Genomic DNA, 27,270 nt, shown 5'->3' on the forward strand with positions numbered 1-27,270 from the left:
CCAATAATATCCATCTCTCAATATTTTTTGGGCAGTAGTCTCTCCGTCATAATGACCACCTATTGGGCCGTTGTGCATTTCTTTCAATACATGGTTTGCATCATCTTTCTCTAAGCACCTTAGTCAGATTCCATCATGATTTTTTTTGTACACGATGTTGTCGGCCAAATAAAACATATTGGATTTTAATCTAATAGCTATCCTCTGCGATGCATGCATGTGTTCAGGACATGAGCCCCACATTAGATAGAAACGTATGTCATGGTACCATGACTCAGGGTCCATAAAGGTTTCGGATGCTTCCTGCTCATACATCAACGCTTTGTTACTCCATAACAACTCCTGCGTGAGTTCCCTTTGTGTATATTGCAAGCTCAACATTCCTGATTCTTCAAATGCCTCCTTTTGGTCTGCTAAGGCTTCTTCCTCTAACCTGCAAAGTCCTTGCCCTCGAACTATCAGCGCTGGCTTTATCTCCAAGTTGAACTCTTGAAGGGGTACCCAGTTCCCTCTTCGTTTGCCTATCTCTTTCTACACGAAGAGGGTTCTTACAGCAAGATGGGGCATGATGAATTTGCTCTTGGCATTTAGTAAGTAAGGGAAGAAATTTTTAACGACCTTGAAAACTGCATAGCCCTGTTTCTCCACATCTGGGTAATTCAGTTCTGCTCCTTAGAGATTCGAACTCATGTAGGAAATATGGACTTCATTGCCATCGTCATTTTTTTGAGTGAGAATTGTGGCATATGAAAGGTTGGAAGCAAAGGTGTATAAGAAGAATCCTCTGCTGAAATCAAGGCTAACCAGCATAGGGGATTTAGCAATGGCTTCTTTGATTCATTGGAACACTTCCTTGGCTTCATTATTCCATTTATACGCAATGTCTTTCTTCATCATCAGCTGCAAGGGGCGTGTTATTTCGGCAAAGCCTGAAACGAACTTTCTAACGAAATTAATCCTCTCGAAAAAGGATTGCATAGCTTTTTTGTTAGCAGGGGGCTGTATTCTCATGATGGTTTGTATTCTTTCAGGATCAATCACAATTCCGTCTTTAGAAAGAATGTGACCCAGTAGTTTCCCCTCTGTGGCTGGAAAGATGCTCTTCTTGGGATTCAAAGAGATTCCATACCTTCAACATCTTTTGAAAATCTGCCTCAGGTGATAAATGTGATCCTTCCTATGATATGAGTACACAGTGATGTCGTCCATATACACCACTACCGACCTGTTCATCAGCCCTCAGAAGGCTATGTCCATAGCTCTCTAGAATGTGGCACCGGCATTAATGAGCCCAAAAGGAATTTTCCAGTATGCGTAGGTGCCCCACTTGGTGTTGAAGGTTGTCTTAAGCTGATCCCCATGAGATACCAACACTTGATTATATCTTGAAAACCCATCTAATAGGGACAACATTTCACACCCAGAAACGCACTGAAGGATGTGTTCCATAGAAGGGACAGGATAGTTATCCTTTTGAGATGCTCTATTCAGGTTTCTGAAATCAATGCATAGCCTGATGTCCCCATTTTTCTTTCTCACTGGCATAAGATTGGCTACCCAGCGGGTGTGTCTGACCAGGAATATGATTTTAGCATCCATCATCTTGTTCAGTTCTTTCTTCACCGATGGTTCTAGGCTTGGATGCATCTTACACAAATTTTGTTGGTAGGGCTTGGCCTCCTTTTCCAAAGGAATCACATGCTGCATAACACTGGTGTCGAAGGTCTTTAAGTCTTCATATGTCCAAGCAAAGACATCCTTGTATTCTTTAAATAGTTTGACAAATACAGCCTTTTCTTGCAGAGAGCACCCTAGGCCTAGATTGACATTTTTTGGGTCTTTTTCGGTCCCAAGATTGACCATTTCATACTTCATGGATGAGCTGTGTGCTTCGCAGTTAGTAGGTTTCTTGAATTTATCACGCAAGTCATACAAGTGCTCCATCCTGACCACTGATTTTGGAATCACATTCGACTACTTCTTTTCCTCATCTTCCCTTTCATTCATAAGCTTGTCGTGCTCCCTTTCATCAATGACCACACTTTTGAATGTCTTTTTGCAGTGTAGGAACTCAAGGATTTTCTCATCATCTTCGAAAACCTGCCAATTTGAGATGTTATCAGGCACGAACAGTCTGAAAATCAGTTCGACAGAACATTTATTTTTCTTCAATCTAAAATGAGGCAAAAGTTTAGCAGCCATATTAGCCATCAGATCAACATCTTGGTTTTGGCCTCGAGGTATGTATGTAATATTAAAGGAATCAAACTTATCAATTAAATCCTATACCTCATGCTGGTACCTCACTAGGTGTGGAGAATTGCAATGTATCCTTTTCCTCACTTGATCGACGATTATCTGTGAGTCACCAAAAACCTTAATATTTTTCACATTCATACCAATGGCTTTCTTCAAGCCTTGCAGCAGGCCCTTGTATTCTGCTGTGTTTTTGGTGCATGCGAACTCCAACCGGCTGGCCATTAGATGTTGGTTCCCTTGCGGGTCAATGAGAATACTTCCAACACCTGCACCTTCAAGGCAGTTAGAACCATCAAAATAGAGTGTCCAGAATATTACATCTAATGTTACATCAACTAAACTACTATCTAAGAAATTGGTCCTATCATCTACTATAATAGAGGATAGCTCATCAGTTGGTTTATGGGAGGGAATTTCAAACTGTGCGTGTGTCAAATTTTCTTCAACGGTTTCTACATGAAACTCCCCAAAACAGGTTTTCGTAATAGAAACATTGAAACTGTGGTTCCCAAGGATGGAGTGGGAAAACATTACAGGTTCATTCGGACCATTTAGTTCCATTACCACATACTTCATATATCATTCACTATCGACTCTCAACATATCACCCTTTCCCTTCTGAGGTAACAAGAGGTGGGACCAATGAGTTGAGAAGTATCTGTTCAATTTTCCTGACCAGTCCCTGCTAAGCAGCATTCCATAGGCTTCAGGTATATCGACTACCACTATATCAATGACCTATGTATACTGTGGTTTAGCAGGCATCCGAATCAACACATCCTTCAATTCTCCAAGTACTGTCACATTAGTCCTATCTAATTGCATGATTCAAGTTCCATTTTTTTCAGGTATGGCCTGAAGTCTTTTGGCAACAACATAAGGCATGACAGTGGATGAGGCAATGGAATCTACCAGGCAATTGTGGACGTTCATGTTGAGAATTTCAAATGTAATGAGGAATGGTGGAGTCCTAAATTTGGATTTCCTCCCTATCATGGTTGCGCTGACATCTTGGGGTTTTCAGTTCAGTTTAGATAGTGTGGCCTCCATAGCTAATGACATTTAGGCTGCACTAGTGGTATTGACAGGTTTGGACATTGGCTTCTTAGTTTGGGAGCTTGAGGTGGTGGGGTTCTTGTAGTTCCGCTCACTCATAGCTTTCAACAGCAAATCTCTTTGCTGCATTAATTTCAACAAGTCAAACTATGTGATATTGGCCCTGGACTCCTTGAGATCATCGACAATATTGTAATCGATGTTATAAACAGGATAAGGGAAAGTAAACATACCTATTTTTCCATTTTTAAGTGGGAGTTTACCATGTTGAGTAGCCTTCATTGCAGTGGGAGGTGCGTTTTCTTTCTCTGGGTGACTTGCAATAGGGGTATTCTTGGATTGACCGCCAGGCCCACTTTTCTGAACAGGAACTCTAGGAGCGGATGTTTTCACAGGGTGAACATCTTGCTTTGTTTGGTCTGAGGGCTTTATCACACCTGGAAGTGGCCCTTTACTGCGCGTGTGGATTTCATTGGCGTTAATTTCTGCAGTGTCATCTCCCTTGTCATCATTCTCATCGCTATGGAAATCCCACAGCACATTAATTTGGTTTTCCTCATCTAAGTGTTCTTCTACTTGGTATTCCTATTCATCTCCTTGCTCTGGTTCGAGCTCTAGTATAGGTTATTCTTTGTTGAGTAGCGATCCAATCAGAGCCAATTCTTCTGTGTTTATATCCCCTTTGTTAGGTGGAGCGAGCAATGTAAGCTGACCATGAACACCTTCTATTTTCTTTTGGTAGAAAGGTTTGAAGGGTTTTCTGTTGCTTTGATATCCTCCCTTACCATTAGTACTCTCCCCATGATTCCTTCTCATATCGATAACTATGTTCGTAAGTTTCTTAATGATATGGTGCAACCCTTCCACATCCGTGGTGTCCTTGTCTTTAGTCTCAGCCCCTTTGTTATCATTTCCATTATTCTTCTTGGATGTGTGAGGGGCTTTCTTTTCTCCGGTTGTAGGGTGGCATGCTGTGAGGCTAATCATTTCATTTTCAACTTTCACCGCTTCATCTATAGCATCTTGTAAGGTCTGCACATTACTCCTTTTAACACACATCGTTGTAGGGACAGGGGGAGCAGAAACATAGAATTCCATGAGCACTTCCTCAGTAGGTCTAGCTATGGCTAGGATTTTGTTGAACAAGGTGTTGAATCGGATATTAAAATCCTTAACCTTCTCCTTGGTTTCCATTTTCAGATGGGATAGTTCTAAAACTAAGGCAGCAGGTGTTTTTTCATCACCAAATTTGTCTAAAAAGGCCTGGTGAAAAGCATCCCAAGAGGTGATTGACCTCATTCTCAAGCTGAAATACCACGTGGAGGCTACACCAGTCAAAGTAAAAGAGAATAGGCGGCACACTACATCTTCATCGGCGACCCCCAACCTACGCAAGGCTAGGAAGAAAGAGCGAATATGGTTATCAGCTGTATCTCCCCGCTCAACGTCGAAATTGGGTAACACTCTTTCTGTATTTTTGGGTAAGGCATGCTACTACCCGAGTACAACTACAACATCTTGTGCAAGCCAGGGAGGAAGTGCTCCTGGAGGAGGTTGAGGTTGATTCCCGCCCGGAGGAGGAGGTGGAGGTTGATTTCCACCTGGAGGAGGGACATTGGCCATATTATGGACAGGGAAGTTTTGGTTGGAGGCTTCTCCATTAGGATTCTCAAAATCAAGCGAGGAGTTACCTTTAGAAGGGGAATCCTCAAGAATTTCTTCCCAAGGGGTGTTAATACTGTGCAAGGATTCTAGCACAATATCTTCAAGAGAAGTAGTTGCAGATGTATCTTCGTTCAGGGTGAAAATCCTTGGCTTTCTCTTAGTTGTCGAAGGTAAAGAGTGAAATATGGGAAGCTGAGAGAGGGAGCGAGCGTAAGCCCGAGTAAGTGCTCTGACTGGTTGTTCCTGAGTGACAGGATACTCCCACAGTCTCTCTTCCTTGGGTGACCCGAGAATAGGACTTAGAGGGGTCTCTGTTTCTTCAGAATGAGGCTCTTTCAAATGTGTAGCAGGATCTCTCTGAACTTTATGATCCATACATTAATCCTTTTGAATCCATGCGTGGCAGTTATAGATGAAATCTTGAAAAGCTGGAGACGATTGTTCAGGCCCTCCTTCTAGCACCAATTTGTTGACATGGCAAATGTTTGCTATGCCAATAGGGGAAACTAACACAATCGCAAGCCCCAATTAGACCTTCTTTCATTTGGAATGGCTAGCTCTGACGGGTTTTAAGGGATCCCTTATACCATTTGAATATGTCAAAAGATTTCTTCCGGGAGGAAGACTTGAATTAAATCAACAAAATAAAACAACTAACCTCTATGCATTAAATCCTATCTATACTACTTATAGCTATTCTAATCTAATTCTAGCTACTCTAATCTATCCCGCAAGAGCATGATACAGAGGTTTAAACATCAGACACATGTTCAGTAGGAGCGTGATAGAGAAGGTTAAACATCATGTGTAGATTCAAGTCCAAATGAATCAATCACTGAATTCACAGCTGGACAAGACTGTATTAAAGCTAAATTGCAATCCAATCACTCATATGGGAATCCACATTCTTCTATGGAATTAAAACAACAACTGATGTTTAATTTAGTTTGAAATCAGAGACCATCCACAAGTTAACCAAGAAATCGAATCACACTTGATTTAACAAGACTGATGGTGGACTGTAAGTCATCAATATACATAAATATAAATCACATTTACATCATGCCAATAAAAACACTCTAATCCAAAAAAATACAATGACTCTGAAACCACAGGCTCCTTCTTCTCTTAAAAAACAGTCCTCCTCATTCACAATAAAGCAACACTGTTCTATTCGAAAATCCCTGGCCATCTCCTCTCTTCGGAGGTAATATTTATTCTAAGAGCCCCTCGCTCTTAGTCTTCCACACCTCTTTGCCTTCCTTATGCCGATCAAAATAAATAGGTGAGAACAGTCGGTGTTATTGCTGACACGTAAAGGGCGTTTCTGGACATTAGGGCGCTTCATTTCCTAGGCACTGAATGGTTATTGATTAAATGGGATGACTGTTTCGTCATCTCTTCATGATGTGAAATGGAGCAGTTTCGCCTCATGGGAATACATGGGCTACACCTGGCATATGAACGCCACACCATAGAACTTGATCTTCAAATACACATATCCATGGGGCAAGCTCTTCGAATCGGTGGATGCGTCTTTTATTTGGGGTCAGACTTGAAGCTTATGGATCCATCCTAAGGTTTCGCTTGCCTTCTATTGGTCCTCACCTGTAGTGACGACCAACATTAGTTACACATGTATAGATATGATGAAAAGTGCTTAAAAAACATAAATTTCGCATCTATTAGATATTTATAACATAAAGAGTGACAATCATGAGAGAATCGACCCCTAGTCTTAGCTTTATGCATGAACTAAGTCTCGCCAGCCAAACTCGGTTTACACTGAAAAACTGTCGCAAAACACAGTCAAAATCAAATTGCGGACATGAAGAATTATAATCTTAGCTTTGTAATCATCGGCGGGTCTGGGCCAATTGTGATATGTGAAATGCTCCGGACCCAATATTTATTATATGATGTGTTTAATTGGATCGGCGAGTCCGGCACATCGCTGCGCACCTTATGTTCAAGCCTTTGGAACCTGCTGATTGCGATATGAAATTTGTTCGGACCCGATACATATATCAGCTGTGTTTAATAAAGCGGCGGGTTTGCTATATCACATTGTGTTTTGTATATGACCCCAAGCTCTGCTGATATGCGATATGCGATATGTCTCGAACCCGAAATGAATATGTTTTGATTAATAACTCTGTCGGGTCCAGAGGATAGGAGAGTTCTTTATGTAAAGGCCTCATACCCAGGCCAATTGCGATATGCGATTATAGCTTAGGACCCGGAAATATATGTCTTGCGAAGGGTTTCCTTTGTAAAAAGCTTGTAACGTGACGATGATGCGATGAAGGGTTTTGTGTATTAAGTGCACAATCGCCCGTATTGCGGGTGGGGTGATTATGCATGCGAGCATAGAATTACCACAAATGTATATGGAGATTGAAAAGTTCGATGCAAGGAATGAATAAAAGGCTAAGTTGGGTCAAGAAAGAAATATGCAACAAAGATTTATCAAAGGGGCCTTGACCATTTATAATTAAAGATTTGACTTGGCAACGAGTAAAAGTCTCTGGGATAAAATGGATCATTCAGAGAGGTGGAAGATCAAACTTCTAGCGGGGACCCATGAGAAATTGCTATCAAAGCAAGCTTTAATAGGGTGGTAGTTGTGGCCACAACACATTGTTAACAAGAAAATATGAATTTATCTCCTCTCACACAGACTACTGCAAATCTGTTCTCGATATCTCTTTGTAACATCCCTCTCATACTAATTTGTTGGAAAGGCAGAGGAGACAAAGGACAAATAATTCACACATAAAACAGGAGATGCTACTCTTCTATTGATCACACAAAACATGATGCTTACAATGAACCCGGTGAAGGGTATTTAACCTTTTCCAACTAGCTACTTTCCTAAAATATCTTGACATCCAACCACATGCAATCACACTAAAAGTCGTCTATCACTTAACTCGACTTCACTCAACACTCAATCACTCAGTTAAATGAAACTCTATGTTTAGCCAACTCCTCATGCAGGAGTAATTATCTTATTTTAACAGAAATTAGATGCTCCATACTTTTTTTTGTTGGATTTTAATAGTTTGAAACTAATTAATGAGTTTTGATTTGTATTTGACATGGGAAACATATTTTCTAGGGAGGAAGAATGGCAAAGAAAATCAGTGAATGAACAGTTAACAATGCACACTGACCACATTGCACGAGAAGCTATTTGCATCATTTCACACCGACCACATTGTACATGAAGCTATTGACGTCATTGTTGAGGATTTGAAATGACAGAAGACTCACAGTAAGACTAAAGTGGACCAACATTGTCATTTTCTTTTTCTCTTTTGATTTTTGTGAAAACTATATATATATATATATATATTTTTTTATATTTGTTTATTGAGCTAGCGGAGAGGTTTATTTTAGCGATGTGTAAGTATGTTTGTTTCTCTTAAAATAAAAAATAAAATATTTTTTAAATATAAATGTAATATTGGCTATAATCACTACAACAAAACCAGCGATTAGCATCCCTTTTTACTTCTTTTTTTGCATCTAGAGCCCATTTTTGGTGCTATTTGCATCCATTTATCAAATATGGTGCAAAACTTGACACAAAATTTGCATCAAGTTTTGCACCAAATCTTACACCAAGTTTAGCACCAGGTATTGCAATAGGTTTTGCACCACGTTTTGCACCAAATTTTATGCCAAGTTTTGTGTCATCCTTTACACCAGGTTTTGTTCCAGGTTTTGCATCAAGTTTGGCACCTAATTTTGTTTGACATACTTTTGCATCCTCATTTGCATCTTTTTGCACCTACACTTGCATCAACTTTTGCATCGACTTTTGCATCCTTTTTTGCATCCTTTTTTAAATCATTCTTTGCATCCATTTTTTCATCCATTTGTGCATCCCTTTTGTGCCAAGTTTTACATCATGTTTTGTGTCTAGTTTTGCATAAAATTTTGCATCTACTTTTGTTGCATCCACTTTTCCCTCTTGTTTGGCATCCATATTTACATCCTCTTTTGCATCTATTATTGTACCCACTATTGCATCTAATATTTTTGTGCCACAATTAGCACCTAGTTTGGCACCTCCTTTTGCACCCACTGTTGATTATAATTTTGCATCCACGTTTGCATCCTCATTTGCGTCTAGGTTTTCATCAACTACTACATCTATTTTTGCATCCCTTTTTGTATCCAATTTTGGACCGGGATTTGCATCGGGTTTTGTGTCTCGTTTTGCATCTACTTTTGCATCGACTTCTATTGCATCCACTTTTGCACACAATTTTGCATCCACTGTTGCACCCATTTTAAATTTCACTTTTTGCATCCCTTTTTACATCTTCATTTACATCATACTTTGATTCTTTTTTTGCATCTATCATTACATCCACTTTTGTTATGCCACAATTTGCACCATGTTTTGCACTCACTGTTGTATCCACGTTTGCTTCCAATTTTGCATCCATGTTCACATCCTCTTTTGCATCAAATATTGCATCTATTTTTGCATCCACTTTTATGTCAGGTTTATGCATTGGGTTTTGCATCTCGTTTTGTATCTACTTTTGCATCTACTTACATTATATCCATTTTTTGCATCCAATTTTGTTTTGCCTGTTGCATCAATGTTTGCTTCCACTTTTACATCCATTTTTGCATCTTATTTTGCATATTTTTTGTCTATTGTTACATCCACTTTTGTTGCACCATATCTTGCGCCTACCATTGCAACCACATTTGCTTCCACGTTTGCATCCCCTATTGCATCCACTTTTGTTTCATCCATTTTTGCATATACTTTTGTTTCCGTTGTTGCATCCAAATTTGTTTCACCACAATTTGTGCCAAGTTTTACACCTACCATTGGACCCATGTTTGCTTCCACTTTTGCCTTCATGTTTGCATCCAAGTTTGCATTGACAACTGCATCTACTTTTGCATCCACTTTTGTGTCAGGTTTTTCATGTTGTTGTGCATCTACTTATGTTGTATCCACTGTTCATCCAATTTTACTTCTATTATTGCCCCCATTTCTATGTTTGCTTTTGCATCCCTTTTCCAACACTCATCATATTTTCTGCATTGATGATATTCCTTATGGCATTGACAATTATGAACAATTGATGACAATGTCAATAATATTGACAATGATGAAAATGAAGATGATGGCGATGACATGAATTGTGATTATGATGATAAACACGATAGTGGTTACAATGCCAATGATGATGATGGCAATGATTATGATGATGACGATGCTAATGACGTTGGCGAATCTTCCCAATTTTAGATGTTGTCATTGTCATAATCATAAGCATTATCTTTGGTGTCATGATCATCATTTTCATCTAGGTCATCATCAAAAACAATAATGGCATGAATGATGATGATGCATGATTACAACAATGTCGATAGAAATTACATTAATGATGATGATGGGGATGATAAAAATGACAATGACGATGATAATGGTGGTGATGATGATGATCATCGATCATCTGTCAAAAATAGAGTTGTTATTTCTCTTACGTATATCAATGTGTCCTAAACAACCCTTTTCTAGCACTGATCACATTTTTTGGGTTGATGATATTTCTTACAACATCTACAATTATGAACAATTGCAAACAATGTCCATAATGATGATGATGATGGCATGAATGGTGATTATGATGATAATGTAATGATGGCAATAACAATGACAAGGATGATGGTGATGATGATGACAATGATTATGATAATGAGAATGACCTTACAATCTTATGGATTCGTGAACAATTACTAGTTTCAATACCATCTTCTGGATAAGTATTACTATCATACTTTTTAAATTTTCTGTCTCTCTTGAGGTATCTTACTATAATGGTGTTGTCAACACTAGAAAGATATCTTGTTGTAATGGTGGTTCTAATGTTAGCACTAGCAAAGTTTAGTAGGGAGGATGCTACTACAAGAGGAATTCCTTCTAAGTGACTATGGCATTCAAAATGAGGCTTTATGGGCTGCTTGTTAACACATGTTCTCATGCTCATATAAAATTAATGTGAAAAGTTGCTTTAATTGGTTCCCATGCATAATTGATATTGATAATGGGGTGGTGTAAAATTGTAATGGGCATATCCGTTAGTTAGTTATGATGGGTCAACAACATTGAAACCATCCAAGTGACATTTCACCTTGGAACAATCGTCGCTCGTGCGAAAACACGAAGTTTATGTAATGAAAGTTGTGATTGTAGTGGAATTAAAACCATCGAGAAATATCAAAGAAGACGCTGCCTACCAGTTTTGAAAGACACCCAAGGCATTGAACAACTATTTGCGTTAGGATGTAGTGATGGAATCGAAGGAAATTTGGCAGCCCTAAGTTGCCATTACTATTGCCAATCACACATTCAATAGTAACCATAAAAGGTAGCCACATATAAACAGAACCTCGAGGTGTTGACAGTCAGAATCTATTGTAATAGCTTTGACGTATATATAGTTTTGTGTTTAGATGAGAATGAAGTGGGCTTCATCCAGGGTTCGGCTCAATCCTCGTCCATTCCATGCAGTGGTGTTTAATTCGCCAAGCAAGAGAATATTACGTGAGTGTTCAAAGTTAAATCAACAGAAATCAAGGACGTGCGATTGTCAAATTATTGCTCCTCCCTTATGATTGAGCGCTTGATGCGATGGTCATTATCCTTGGGTGATACTTTTATTCCCCATTTTCTATTGAAAAAGTAGCGTTTTTCTGTTCGATTATGATAGGATTGGATGAACGCCGGTTTGGGTGGATGTAGACCCATGTTTTTTTGTGGTGATCTTCAAATGTCTTGAGGATAAGAAAAAAATCCTTGACCAAGGTCCATGGTTTTGGGGATGAGTTGGTCTTCTAGTGAAGCCATGGTTTCCCAACTTCAATCCTCTCACTATGTTGCCGATGACTACTCTAGTATGGGTAAGATTCCCAGTTTTCCCATTCACTTTACCCATCTAGATCTCTTAGAAAAAGTGGGCAATTTCTTAACACAGGGTTCAAAATTATTACAACAATATACTCATTAATCACTAAATATGTCATTTGTAGGAATTGCAGTTAGGTGGGGAGGATAACACTCCTATCCATTTTTAAAGCTACACCCAATTAATAAGTTCTCCATGTGCCACAATAAATGCAATTTTTATGACTATAGTGACACATCCCTCGAGATTTCCTTCCACACCAACACTTTTATCCATGAACTAAAGAGTGACTATTTCATTATTATATTATACATACATGTTAATATAAGCATTAAAATTTGTATTCCTTTGTAAAAAATGCTAGTCCAAGAGATACATTTGATCACCTTGTCTTGTATCCAATATCCAATGTTGACCCCTATATCCTTAGATCTAGAGTGAAGGTTTCATTTCTAATGTTGTGTTTGAGCTTAAATTCTAATTAAATATTTGGGTTAGCCAAGGTCATTACTTAACTTAATGGCTTTGCAATATACAATGTATCATATTTTTTTTAAGTTCAATTGGTGAGATATGTCTGGGGGATTGAACTTTCGATCACTTGGATACACAAGGGCTTGCCAACATGCTTTTTTCCAATTGTGCTACTACCCTAAGAAAATATACAATGTATCATATTAACATCCACTTAAACCAAATTGACTTTTGGGACACATGTCTCTTTGATGATGAAGGGAATCCAATTATGTGATGTCAAACACATTCCCTCACAAACACTCACAAAGACCCTACACTTTTTAGGGTTCGAACCTAGGTTGTCTGTTATGAAACCAACTCACAAAAAGATAGAAAGGATAGATCAACAACTTAGAAATCAGCGTCTTCGAGGGGGCAACCTCCTTTACATTACACAAAAGAACAATTATTGGATGATACAAATGACAAAGCCTCATTTCTATATATAGGAGTCTAAGGGGTCACAATATAATCAAAGTCAACATAACAATAATAATATAAGGGCACAAAAATAACAATAGTGGGCTTCTATGGGGCACAATAATAACAATATGGGGACAATAAGGGCACAACAATAACAGTAAGGGCCACAATGACACTAGTAATGGGGGAATCACTAGTGTTATAGGGACCTAACATTGTCTATATGGAAACACTGTATAGTTTTGAATTTATTTATTGTAGATTTGTACATAGATGGATATTCCTTTCTTTGCATTTATCTTTTAGACTTCTTGCTTTCACCAATTGATTTAGAGCTTATGGAGTCTCAAGTAGCACCAATCCACTTGCTTCTATTGGATTGAATAACATGATTTCTCTTTTGAAATCCATAATATCTCATTCACATGCTTCCTATTTCTCCCATAAGACTTTAGCACAAACTCCATGATCATGTTTGTGTCCCTCTTAATAACGCACTCCTTGGAAGGGGCCATAAAACCTTTTATTAGGACTAAACTTGGATGTCTCTTCTTTCTTGCCCTTTGATTCTTCATTCAATCATACCACCCATCAACTTGTTATTTTTCCATTTTTCTTATAATGACCTTTGTTGTTGGGAAGGTGCCTTTCAAGTATTTTGTCTTTGCATATAGATACACATAAAGTATCATTATTTTAATCTAATGGACGTGGTTGTTAAAATCACCAATATTTAATTAAATATGCATTGTTATACCTTTGCTCAAGTCAACTTCAATTCAAATTCTAACACATGTGTGTATACCCTTCCTTGCTTAGTTTGTATATTGTTGTAAGTCCCCAATATATTTATGTTGGCTTTTGAAAGATCATCTCATCCCAAAATAAGTAGGGGGGATTCAATATTCAAATCCGGCAGAGTGGGGTTGAAGAAATGGATATTGAAGATGGATTCAATTATAGAAACTATCTTTTGATTGCCCCAAAAAGAAAGTCCCTCCTTTGAGACCTTGCCACAACTTCCATAGTTGTGAAATTTTACAATAATAGAACCTCTAGAGTAGAGGTTTACCATATGGCCGTCGATGACATCAGTACAACAGGTCAAAATATGTTGTTAAGGAACAAGTTGTACATAATGAGGAAATCAAAGGATTAGGATGTGGCATCCTTCCTCATGACAATCTCTCAACTAAGAGGCCATCTGTAAGGACTTGGGGAACCAATCATTGATTATGAAGTAGCCATCTGTATACTAAATGCATTGCCACCATAATGGAGCAACTTTGCAACAAGCATCTACTCCAAGAAGGATTCAACTCCCTTTGATAAGTTGTGGGTGCAATGCATATTGGAAGAATCAAGGATCAAGGTCAAGGATGATATTGGATCAGATGGGCAATCTCAAGCCTTTCTAGCCCGAGTTAAGAAGTTGAAGAAGGGAAAGTTTGGCAAGGCCAAGAAGAAAGACATATCCAAAGCGCAATGTTTTGGATGTAACGAATTTGGACACTCTAGGAGGGACTTTCCAAACTAGCATAACAATAAGATAAAGGAAAGGAATGAAGCTCATGTGGCCGAAGCAATGGGAGAACCTGAGAAGAAGGCAAAGAAGGAAGAAGTGAAGGATCTTTACTACTAAAGAAGGTTCACTGACTGTCCGGCTCTCTGTGAAGTTTAATATTTATTTTAGGATAATATGTTTTGTTTAACATCTTAGAAAGAAGCATATGATAGTAGCATGTATAGAATTTACATGATTAAGTTTCTTTGTAGAGATCATCTAGATAGATGGATAGATAAACCATTTTGCATATTGACCATCCAAGCATTATCTAACATTATATTAGAAGATATCATCCTGCTTAGTTGAATCATCATGATTCAGGAAAGACCATCGTTTTTTGAAGGTCTTTGGAAAAATCATCATGGCAAGGTTAAGTAGACATTCCATGTAATGTGGAACCAATACTAGTAAAGGGATGAAAGAATGCAATGGTCAGGATGTAGGCTCTTTGCGAGATATATGAATATCTAAATGATTGGATGAAAGCATAGGAATGCATGTTGGATCTAAAACTCTAGATAAGATTCTTGTGTATAGAATCTTGTGAAAGAAAGTTGGTCATAAAATATGCTTATGTATATGGATATATGATGCTTGAAAGGAATATGATTTGGCTTACTTAAGGATGTGTAAATAATTTAAGACTTTCTCTAAAATATATGTATAACGATGATTAACATCTAGTCTAGTCCCTAGAAGAAAAATTGTAACTTGGTAATAAAGTTCGATCCTTCGGCACTTTGATGCATGAAGGAAGATTCATATGGAGATGGATCATGAGGATGTTGATGGAATGAGAAGGTCATCATAACGAGGCAAGTCTAATTTTCATTATTGTTGGTTATTTGGTTAACATATTATTTTGCTACCTGGAAGAATGTCGCAGGAATATATGATGGCAGTTGAGGCAAGTGCAATTGTATGGATGAAGAATATTGAGGGAAGCTCAATATTTGGTACTGGAAAGCTGTAAGTTCAAGAAATGTTAATTTGGAAAGGGATGGTAGAAGTATGATAAGATAACCTGAAGGTTAAAGAATATCACATTTATAAGGAAGCCATGATCAAGCTTCAAGTTTGGGAAAGCTCAATGCAATGCCTTCATGTTGAATATGAAAGTGATAAGCAAGAAAGGTACCCTGAAACTTGTCACAAGATTGAAGAGAGAAGGTGGCTCCATGATATCTTGAAAGAAAGAAAGCTCGATGATGTAGAGGAAAGAGGGAGCCAGAAAACTATGAAGAACTGGTAGCTAATACTCTTATGAAGGCAAATTGTAAGGCTTGTGATGATGACTTCTCAAATAAAAGGGAAGTCTAGATCTCCTCTATTTTTTAGAGGGGGTTATTCTCAAGATTAAAGGAGAATAGGGATGTTGTCTTTGGTTGAGAGGGAGTGATGTGGGACATCACTTGTACATTATCCTCTTCAAGTGATGAAGAGAGAATGGCAGAGAATTGGATAAGAATTTGCGGTTTCCTTGATGATATTACATTCAAGAAAGGAAAGGGACCAACACTGTTTGAGGATGTGATAAGTATCCAAGTGAAAGTGGTCGAAGAGGACTGATATTCTTTGAGGACTCAAGATTCGAGATCCAAGATAAGAATAGTCCTAATAGGACATATCTTATAGACATCCAGATGGGGTATGTGCCTTGTAGAGGTAGTGCGGTATCACACATAAAGCCTCCCAACATAATGCTCTTGATTAAAGAAGAGATTGTCTAGTTAGGCCTAAGAGACAATGCTGGTCATGATGATGATGCTTACAATATGGCTTATCAATCCGACTCTTTTTGTGATAACTCTTCAATTTGAGATATGATGTTGTACTGAGTGTACAATTATGAATACCTCCCTAGTTAAGAGGGATTATTGAAAATGTAACTAGTTTCGGTCTTCATAATTGTTGTACTCATTTCAATATGTATCCTATGTAACAAACAAGAAAAGAAAAGAAAATATATTATTATTAAAGCATGGGTTTCATGCTCATTATTGATTGTGTTTTAGGTAAAGCATGTTCTTCATGCTTATAGGGTTTGTTAGGTCTTAGGATTTACTGTCTCGAGTCAAAGGAGTCAACATCATGTTTATAAGACCCTTATGGGCAAAAATATATTTGTAAAAATAATTATTTTTGAGTTTAGAAAATCCTGGAAGCTCCTAAAGTACAAGTCGACCCTAGGAAAATCAAGTCGGCCTAAAGGAGAGAATTCGACCCCTTGAGAAGGATATAAAAGGAAGCAATTCAACCTCATTTGGAAAAACTCACTCAACAAGTTCAATCTACAAGAAAGAGTTCGATCTATAGCTGGGAAGAGCAGGAAAAGAAGAGTGAAGGCCAAGAAAGCACAAGAAGGACATAAATATTTTGTTTTGGGCTCTATCTCTCTCACACGTGCGAAATTCTAGGGTTTTTGGGCTGCAGGAAGAAGTGAAGTTACAGGTCTGAGTTGTAGGAAGATGAAGTGCAACATCTTGTAACTAGAAGGAAGGATACTTGATCTAGAACTCATAAGGAGTTGTCTTGCTATTAGGAAGGTCCCAAGAGGAGGCTGCTCTAGGGTTTCCTTGGAAGCTTTAAGGTCGAAATTGCAGGGTCGAAGTTGCAGGTTGGGTAGCAGTATTGAAGCTGGCAGGTCAAAGTTGCAGTGTCTAACATTTTGGTGTAGAATCAAGGAAGGATTTAAGGAAGGGATGACTTGGTACTAGGAGAAGGATTGGTCTAGGGTTTGGGTCTTTGTATATCATTTGAAGCATATTTTAAGAAGAAAGCCAATATATGTGTCTATTGTTGTTATTATTGTTCTTGACATTGTTTGATGAATAGATCTAACTAAAGAACACAAAGAAGATAAATAAGATTCACAAGCAAATATCAAGTTAAAGGAAAATAAGTACAATAAGCTGCCATTATCGATTTTCTAACAATTTCATCCTGGACTTCTCGTGGGAAGGCGGGGGGGGGAGTAGTTGCATTGAAGAGGTAAACAACAATTAGGGCTTGCAACTGAGCACAGGGTTTGCCAAAAGGGCCTTAACCATCAGAGCCACGTCTCGACCACATCCATTGTTGAGGCACGGTGATAATGAGGCGAGTGAACCTAATTGGTGAAGTCTCGAAAGACAAAAGGATTTTAGGGGATTGAAAACCAAAGTGAGGCCAATGGAAAATGTACAAAATGAAGGATTTTAGGGATAAAGGTGGAAGGTAAACCAAAGGCTAAAGGAGTTGCAAACGAATGGTAAAACCAAGACACAATGTGAGGAAGATTGTCGTAGGCAGGAGGAGGACAAGGCTACCTCACCCCTAGATAACACGTTGAACCTTCCCCAAAGAATCCTAAACCAAGCAAACCAAAGTAATATAAATGTAGCTGACCCAGTGGAAAAAATTAAGAGCAAAGACAATAATAGTATACTTGTTGGAGTTGAGCTCCCATAAACCTAGAAGAGTTTAAGTGCAGGTACTCCCACCAGTGGGTATGCGGGCCACATGCAACCTTGCCAATACTTGGAAAATGTAGATAGTCTAGCTCATGAAATGGAGTGAAGGATGGAAGGCCAAACCAACATGGAAGAACAACTTGGACCTTCCACGTTGCTTAAGGAACTACTATAGAAGCCGCAGAGGAAATATCCCATAGATAACCTGACAACACGACATTGACACCAAATATCATCAATTTGACCCCAACAATTGTAGGAAATTGAGGAAGTTTCAAAGATTTCCAAATTAAAACAGTGCATTATCATTAAATGTGGGCGACACTATCCCTCTCTTTAATGTTTGGGGTGACAACGGAATAACAAATCCGCTCAGTAACCTAACACACATCTCAACACCCCATCAAATTTTTATTTATTTTTATATAATTTATTATTATATTTAAATTTTTAATCCCCTATCCTTATCACTAATGTAAGTAATTCATAAGAGAGTATCAATAATCATATTAATCCATAAGAGATAAGATATCCCTGCAAGAGCTTAAGATTACCGCCTCGCTTGCCCGGATGGTCACATAAAGAGTGGCCCTGTCCCCACAAACCAAAAAACTCCTCAAAAACAACATAATTTCCCCACCCCACACTAACGTCTTTCAAGGGAAATGGCAAAAGTTGAAAAGCTACTTAAGGCGGTGCAAATATTTTGAAATAAAGAGAAGAGTATCCCCACCTTTGAATGCCTATAATACTAGATCAGTGAGTGCTGCGATCCGATGTAGTGTAGGGTTTAGTGGTTCTGCATGAGGGTTCAGGAAGATTCAAGGGGTTTATCTCGGGATTTAAGCCTCCGACCGGATCAGTAGAGAGACTGTAAAATTGAGGTGCAATGGCTGTGTCTTCTTCACCTTCGACAGATTTCTCTTTCGAAGCCCAAGAATTAAGTTCGCTGTTATTGAATGCTTCCTCATCATCGTCTGATATTTTGAATTCATGCCGGGTCGTGGAATCCTTCATCGATAGGCACAGCTGGGATCAGACCAGGCATTTTTACATAACATGCTTCCCCGTTCTGCTCCGCAAGATCTTCGGCTTCGAGGAGGTCTTACAGCCGTCCGGCATTGGCGGATGGATCGCGCAGACCTCTGAGCATTCCGCGAATGCGGTCGTAAATCTTCTCTCGCCGTCTGGAGCTTTGTTTTCGTCAATCTTTGCCGCAGACGAGGAAAATGTGGTTCGCTATGTGTTTCCATCCGAGCGCCTTCCGGCGTGGATTCGTCACATGCTTCAGTCGGAGAGGGGTTTGTATATCTTATCTGAAGTCTGCCCTGCTTTATTTAAAGACCGATTGAAGGAGGACGGCCATGGAGGAGGATTCAGGTGCAGTTGAATGCATTTGAGTATTTTATGTTTTGGTTTGCTTATTACGCTGTATGCAAAGATAATGATATTATGCATCGTTCGGATTCGGATGAAATGAAATTGGGGTTTAAGAAGGCTTCCCGGTCTCGTTTCGAGAAATGGGCGTCTTCTCTGCATAGTTTGCACGGTAGCCATGACAATGGAAGGCCTGTGAAGTTCAATTCTAGCCCTTATTTGCATCTTCTAAATTTGTATCTACACAAATTTGTTCCTATATCTGATTTTTGTGCTCCTAGTGTGTCTGTACATCATTTTTTCGAGGAGAATCCATCGATATTTTCTCGCGCCGAGTTTGTTGTTCATACCTTTGTACAGTTTTGGTTAGTGAATGACGATTTTTCGCCCTTACCTTCACGGGTTTGCCAGTCTTTTGGTATTTTGTTACCTGTTAATAATCGATATCATAGGTATGGTCTCCCCAGTGTAGAAATCACAGAGGCTGTGAAAATACTGGTCAATTATGTAAGCAGTACTTTGTGTTGTCCTCAAGAAGAGTTGAATTCTGGATGGAGAGCTGCATCACAAATGGATACCTTGAGATTGAGGTCATTTTCCTTGCCACGGAGTAGTTTGGTTGTGCCTGCTACATGGTCCCTTCTGTTACAGAGGCCTTTGTACAAGTTTATATTACGAGCTTTCAGTTATTGGCCAGTAGGTGCTTGTCTGAAGAAGGCTACACACATTATTGATCTATGGTTGGATTATTTACAGCCTTGGAATATTGGTGAAGAAGGCGAAATGATGCCCGCTCTCGAAGAGGATCATTATTTGGAGGCAGAGAATAAGATGCTTAGGGATAGGGATCAACGATTGTCTCCACTTTCAGGTAGCTTGCTTCAAAAGCAAAAGACTGGTACTGATTCTGTGGGATCATTAGTAAAAAGAAGCACGAAAGAAAGTTGTTATGGATATAATGATCATTGGCAAAACTATGTTCTGGCTAATTATCCTTTTTATAGCTCTCTTGTTGTTCAGTTTCTTGTATTTGCCCACAAGTTCGTGCACATCAATACCAAGGCAGTTCTTCAGATGACTCACAAGGTGCATTGCTCTTTCCTTTATTCTATTATGTCTTATTGATAATAGCAAGGAATAGATGAATAAACTTTGACACTTCAAGCAAGACCCCATGTTTATTTAAAGCAAGATCCAATGGTGGATTAAAGGTACTTATTTCAAGGTAGGATCAACAATTAGGATTATTATACCTAGGTTTTGTATCTAGAAAATTCAGACATGAGGAATTTACTTTTGGAAGTGTGAAAATCAATTAGTTGGAACTTCCTCTTGCATGGGAATAATCACATAGCAGGAAAGGAGAAAAAGTGTTGTCCAGATCCGAATGTAGATTGCTGCCTTTTAAATATTGAATTTGCCTTGCTGTCAGTGCTATATTAACAGAAAAATTCAACATTAACAACAAATGATCCATTCCTGATAGATTAAGTTATGAGCAGTCTTCATGCATGTAAATGTAGGCTTGAATTTGATATAATTGTTTATTAGTTTAACAGACAAAAAATGTCCTTGGTTTATTTTATAGGCGTTTAAACTATCTTTCTTATTTTGCACTCAAATGCTTTGTATGTGAAAATTACGTCGTGTTATTGAAACTTAATTTGGTTGTTAATTCAACAAACAAATAATTGTCTGTGGTTTAAATTAGAGACATTTAGATTAGCGTCTATTTTTTGGATCTCAAATGCTTTGTGTCTGAAAAATACCTATCCAACTTATTATTTTATGTTGACAAATTCATTGTAGTTTAAATAGTTGTAGACAAGATTTCCAATCAAATAGCTAAGCACACCATCTATTTACAGTCTTTTGTGGAGGGTCATTTCCATAAATTATCATGTCTATTGCTCGAGAAACAATGGGTAAATTCAGCCTGATGTCATTGCACTGAAGTTACTTCTATTTGATAATTCAGCGAGCAATTTATATGCTTCATGTTTTGGACGAGTTCTGCAAAGAAGGATTGAGTTTTGCATTTTACATCTGATAGGTACTTCGCTAACTTTGTATAATGGGCATAGATATTGAATGGATATGGACAAACTTGTGATCCCAACCCAAACCTGGTTTGACTATGCAATTTTGAAGAAAATGTTTTTTGGTATATTCTTATGCACTGTCAAGGGTTCTCAACACAAATTGGGAGTGATCATGTTTGCTGTCTTTATAGTATAATTGGGCTAGGAGGCTCATTTTACAGCCCAGTGTGAACGTGATGTGTAAGTATGTCCGTGCTCAACTTGGACTCTAGAGTTGACATGTGTCCCTCTTAAAATAAAAATAAAATATTCTCTAAATAGAAAAGTAATGTTGGCTATAATAAAAAAGAAAAAAAGAATATGCTATACATGTTTAATTAGTTATCCATTTGACCTATAATATAATTTCATGTAAAGTAATTAGAAGTAAAAAAAATTATGCGAGTAAGATGTTTAAACCTTATACTTTTCAAAAAATAAGTTAACACTTTATATAAATAAATTACTTGAAGATCTATATTAATAACTTGTGTGAATATCAACTTATGTGAATCCGTGCTTAAGATGGATCCATGCTGGTAAATCATAATGCTTTTCTGACCAAAAAATGTCCTGAATGTGTGTAGTAAGACTTGAAGATCTATATCAATAACTTATGTGAATATCAACTTATGTGAATCCGTGCTTAAGATGGATCCATGCTGGTAAATCATAATGATTTTCTGACCAAAAAATGTCCTGAATGTGTGTAGTAAGTCTGTTGCTTTCAAAGAAAATTGAAGTCCTAAGTTTCTCAAATCTTTCCCTATAACTGTCTGGATAATGTTGATATGCCAATAGTCGGCATTCGTAATCCATTCTCAAGTCACATAAGAAGTGAGTGCAACTCAATGTTACTTAGGTGGATCATGGTTGGGTGGGTAGTGGTCTTGCCTGAAACCTTGCGTCTCCTGCCAAGTTTGATGATTTTTTTTTAATGTCTTATTGAAAATGTTCCTGGATTTCAATATTTCACTGTTTTAGCTTGATCTTCTAACAAGTTCACTTCTTTGATAACGGTAGCAGTTGGTGGTTATTATTTCTAATTTGTTTCTTTTATCCAGATAGAAACAATACTTGAAATCCAATTTACATTCGTGCATTTTCGTTGTATATTCATGATCACTTTAATTTTCAACAGGTTTGGTATTTGGCTGAGATTTATGTCAGTTTATACTGGAGTTCATAGTACATGTATAATTTTGTTTGTTAATGTATTTTCTGACAAGTATATCAAATGGGATTCAAAAGGGTGGACTGTGGTTATTCACAGTTGAATTTCCATGCGTATTTCATTGTATCATTAGAACTGAGATATGTAATGGCAATAACATCTTTTTCTGAACGTGTCCTTTGCAGTGTTACCTCTATTCTTTGCTTTTCCAGAAAACCGGTTTTATAATTTGTTAAAGTCTGTTGTATTCTAATGTAATATTTTGTTTTCATCTGTAGGTATTAAGTGTTTTGGTATCTTCAAAAGAGCTACTGTGTCTTATTCGAAGCATAGATTCGACATACAATGATGTGAAGTCGGGAAGTGCGCCATGCTGTTTTGACAGTTTGCATAAGGTTGTGCCTGCCATCCGAGAGCAGCTACAGGTCTTCCCTCTATGACCTATACAGTGTTCTGACGTAGGCTACCTTATCCAATGCACCATTTTTAAAAAGGTTTTGTTTGGAAAATGCCTCATTATATTAAGATGTTTCTTTGTGACTACTACAGGACTGGGAGGGTGATTTATCAAATTTTGAGAAAGGCAGTGAAATTACTCACTCTCCTTCGCAAAAAGAAACACCGATGTTGCAACTTTTCAGCACCAGTGATAGTGGAGGCCATCAAATGCTAAAGGTAAGTTTTGTGAATAGTTTCTCTTTATCTCTTTCTTTTTGCAAGACTCATTTGGTTGATGGATAGGTTTATAATTTATTCTGCCCGTACATCAAAATTGGAACCTTACAAAGATAATTCCTTACAAACATTAATTCAACAAAATTTTTATTTATGCCATTATAAGGAGGTAACTGCATCAGTAATTGTTTATATTAATTTTCCCAGAGAAAGATGTTCCCTTAACTTGCCCACATATTAACTGTTCCAAGTGAGGAAGTTGGTACATTGTCAGAGTGATGGAATCCCCCTTTCTCCCTCCTTTCCCTGTATTTTTTTTCTGGGTGAGGAATGGAATTGACTTCTAGTTGAAATACCAGCTGGTAACTGGACAGAACTACTTGGGAATAGATCCTGTAACCTCCCTGGGTATTATGCCTTCTGTAGAAAGGGTTGGGCAAACTGAGCTATACTATTGTGCTAAGTGTTCATTACATATGTACAAACATGAAATCAATCACTATCTTTATTGGGATTTTCTATAACTAAAATGGAAATGAATTCTATAAATCTTCCATACAAAAGGTTAGAATGACTTTAAAGCTCAGGTAGCTGGACATTATTTTATTCAAGAGGAGAGCTGTGTTGGAGTAGATTATTCCTCAATTTTTTGACCACACTGCAGAGCTCATCTTCAGGGTATAATTGAAGTTTGATTAAATTTGGGCTTGATAAGAACATACTTTTGAAGTTTGATTAAATTTGGGCTTGATAAGAACATACTTTTAAAAAATTGATTTCTGATTAATCTTAGCTGGATAATAACCTAGTTGTGATTTAATTTTGCTAGTTGGAAAATAATCTGCCATGGTCTGGATCTTCAACTTGTCCTGATGATGAACCACACTTGTTGGTTTGGAACGCGTCGACAAATGATTTATGATGTGATTTATGCCGAAAAATCTTCTCAATAATTGAGTTTCTAAACTTTATAGATGATTTTTATTTTTTATTTTTGGGAGGGGGTGGGGAGGTAATTTAAAGGCCTTTTATTAATTGTTGATGATCACATATGATCCAACCTTTTGTATGCCTCTGGTCTGCCACTAGGGAAACCGGACCATTGGCAATACAGGAGGTCTGCTGTCCAAAAATATACATTTTAAAAAAATATACTGAGTTCTAAAAAAGCCTATAGTGCCTTGGCTTAACAGCCACAAAATATAACACATAATCCTACTATAATAGTAACGATAGAAAGCATAAATTTTCATGAGGAGACTAGGAGGTGGAAACCTCCACATCTATGGGTGCTTGATCACCTAGACTGTCTAGATGAGTTGGGCCTTTGCCATGCAGTAAGACTGCTTTTATCCTTGTCAAATGCTTGTCCATGGCTTTAAATTCCAACTGCGTCATGTTCATGATCATCAGAATTTTGTTTTTAGTGTCATTTTTGGAAAGGAGTACCCTTCCCTGCAGCTGTCTAGTTGTAATGGGACTGGTACATCTACTCTTGATAGATGACCTTTCAGCAATGAAGCAGTGATACCTCTCAAATTTCCATTGCCATTTTCCCACCCTCAAATGCTAGTTCCAACTCACACGGCAATTGATGAGCTTTCGGGGTTATGTATGCCCTGAGGAGGCCCTGCTGCAGATAGAATCCACCTCAGAAGTGCGTGCCCCGGCCAACTGAGGAGTAAGGACTTGACGAGAGGAAGAAAATAAAGAGACCTGAGTAGGAGCTGATCCCAAGAGGAGGGTAGCCCAAGATGGTTTGGTCCCTCTCTCACACCACACCTCGACAAAGCCTCACACCACCATAAACAAAACCAGAAAAACCATAAAGCAGCAAGGAATAACAGAGGATGCCCTGGATTCAGCATAATCAGATAGAAATTGCCATTCATGAATAACATTTACCATCATGAAACAACACAATGTGCCTTTGCAAAGCTTCCCAAATCTGAACTGAGACCTTGCAAAGATTGCTTTTCTCATGCGAGGAGTTTGGTGGAGAGTAAAAGCATCATCTGAGATAATGAAGGGACGTACAACTGTGTACACATTCTCATGAAGTGGTGCGGTGGGCACATCTACCTTGCTGGGGTTAGATGAAGTTAATTTGATGTAAATCATCAAAGAGGAAACATGACATCAATGACTAGTTAAATGTGTTGTTTAGAAATTAGACAAGGTTAGAGAAGGTTATATTGAAATTTCACATTGGGTTGGCCTATACTTCTACCCCTTTTTTGGTTTCTTCTCTTTTTTCAGCTTTTATTTGTTTACGCAGAGGAGAATTTGCATGTTTGCAAAATGATGCTTTCAGAAACATCTTCATCCATCTGACAAATCTATAATTTCTCCATAAGTATACAAAAATGGTGAGGAGTGCAGAGTTCCTAAACTACTGGTCTGTCTGATCTTCTACTGTTAAAACTTAAAGTTAGCTCTAAGAGTCTAAACAAAACAATTTGATAGTTAATTTTGTATGAATTGAAACTTCTGTGTCTACCTTAGATAAAATTTTACTTTGAAGCACATCGTTGTAGATTATACAACCTTTAGGCATACATATTTTCTTGATTATCTCTTCTATTTTTTGCCTCACACCAGATACTTCTAATTGATTTATTCCAAAGTGTGTTTCCATCAATAGTATCAATAGATTTTTGTATAGGGGACCTTGCTAAAAAGATCTTGCATTCTGTCCCTCGTACCTTATTTAAGAAATGCCACCCATTTCCAATGGAGTAGAGGCCACTTGTTTTCATTTTTATCTCTCCAAAGGATGTTTCTAATGATGCTCTCTAGGTATTGTATAATTGTAGCAGGGGCCATTAGAATGTTTCTTTGATAGAGGGATATCTGATAGGATTGGCCAGTGTCCAGTCTCTTGCCGTATGTTTCAAACTTGACAGGTAAATAGGATAGGCCAATGGGATTGCTAACTTCATCAGTGTTGATGAGGTAGGGATGTAAAGATTGCCCTATCTCTTCTATTTAAGAAAAGCCCCATCTCTTGTCCGTCATGCCCATGGGGGAAGTTCAGTTTAGGTTTCAGCTTATTGTATAATACCAGTGTCCAGTCACTTGCCTTATGCTTTAAACTTGACAGATAAATAGGATGGGCCAATGGGATTGCTAACTTCGTCAGTGTTGATATAAGGTAGAGGCGTGAAGGTTTCCCCTGATAGAGGATATTACAAGTAGAGGAAGGTTCTCAACATGGCATTACTAAGTGATTGCATCCATCTAGAATTTGAAGAATTATATATTTTTGCTTGTCTCTGCATTAGATATGTCTACTAAATGCTTCCAGTTAATGGGGCATTGATTTGAGCATTCAATATATTTTTATTCTTTATCAAAGTATTCTTTTGTTGTATTTGTATTTTTCAATTTATGCCTTACGGCGTTTCCTTTGCAACATCTGGTGCAAATGCTAGTATATCTTACCTCATTTTATGGTTAACATTGTATAACAAAAACATGCGTTGTGTTATGTAATTAATACTAACATGTAATATTGATTTTTTTTGTCAGAATGCTATAGGTAATGATTGCCAAGACGATGATCCAAATTATGTTCAACATATATCAGGAGATGATGAGGATGAGGATGAGGATGATGGTGGTGAAGGAGGAGATGATGATGATAGTTGCGGTGTTGGTGATGATGTGGATCAGAGTAATGAGGATGGTCAAGATGATCATGAGGATGATCTTGGTGGTGGTAGCTAGGCATGCACATGCATTGTTTTTTATGAAGAAATTATTGTGTAGAATGACATTGTTATGTTTAGATGGGTGTTGTGAATTTACCCTATATCAATGAGACATTTTGATTTTGTAATCATACGATGAGTTTGATTTATGTATGTTGTTAATTTATCGTAGAATAACGATATTCATGAAATATTTTGATTTGTTAATCATATTTGAATTTTACTTGTTTTGATTAAAAATAATACTGATTTTATTAGTATTATGTTGCTATTTTATACATGTTTTGAAAATTGTTAATGACACATTGTTATTTTTTTGGATGGATGTTGTCAATTTCTCTTAAATTTCTTTACAAATGATTTTGAAT

At 37.8% G+C, this 27,270-nt stretch overlaps 1 protein-coding gene across 2 annotated transcripts; it reads left to right on the top strand.

Moving 5' to 3' along the window:
* The first annotated feature begins 19,938 nt into the window (after window positions 1–19,938).
* On the top strand, window positions 19,939–27,047 carry LOC149172016 (uncharacterized). Of its 2 annotated transcripts, none has more exons than XM_089427647.1 (4): window positions 19,939–20,345; window positions 22,793–22,939; window positions 23,064–23,189; window positions 26,731–27,047. In XM_089427647.1, exons 1-4 carry the CDS (start codon window positions 20,043–20,045, stop codon window positions 27,010–27,012), a joined length of 858 nt encoding a protein of 285 aa, XP_089283773.1. In that variant the 5' UTR covers window positions 19,939–20,042; the 3' UTR covers window positions 27,013–27,047. The 2 variants fall into 2 exon arrangements, with proteins under 2 accessions (XP_089283773.1, XP_089283774.1); XM_089427648.1 differs by having other exon boundaries at window positions 26,721–27,045.
* The last annotated feature ends 223 nt before the right edge of the window (window positions 27,048–27,270 follow it).

This window comes from Pinus tabuliformis, chromosome 4_2 (assembly GCF_031772625.1).
Source record: "Pinus tabuliformis cultivar Carrire ecotype Pingquan chromosome 4_2, CPIR1, whole genome shotgun sequence".
NCBI lineage: Eukaryota > Viridiplantae > Streptophyta > Pinopsida > Pinales > Pinaceae > Pinus > Pinus tabuliformis.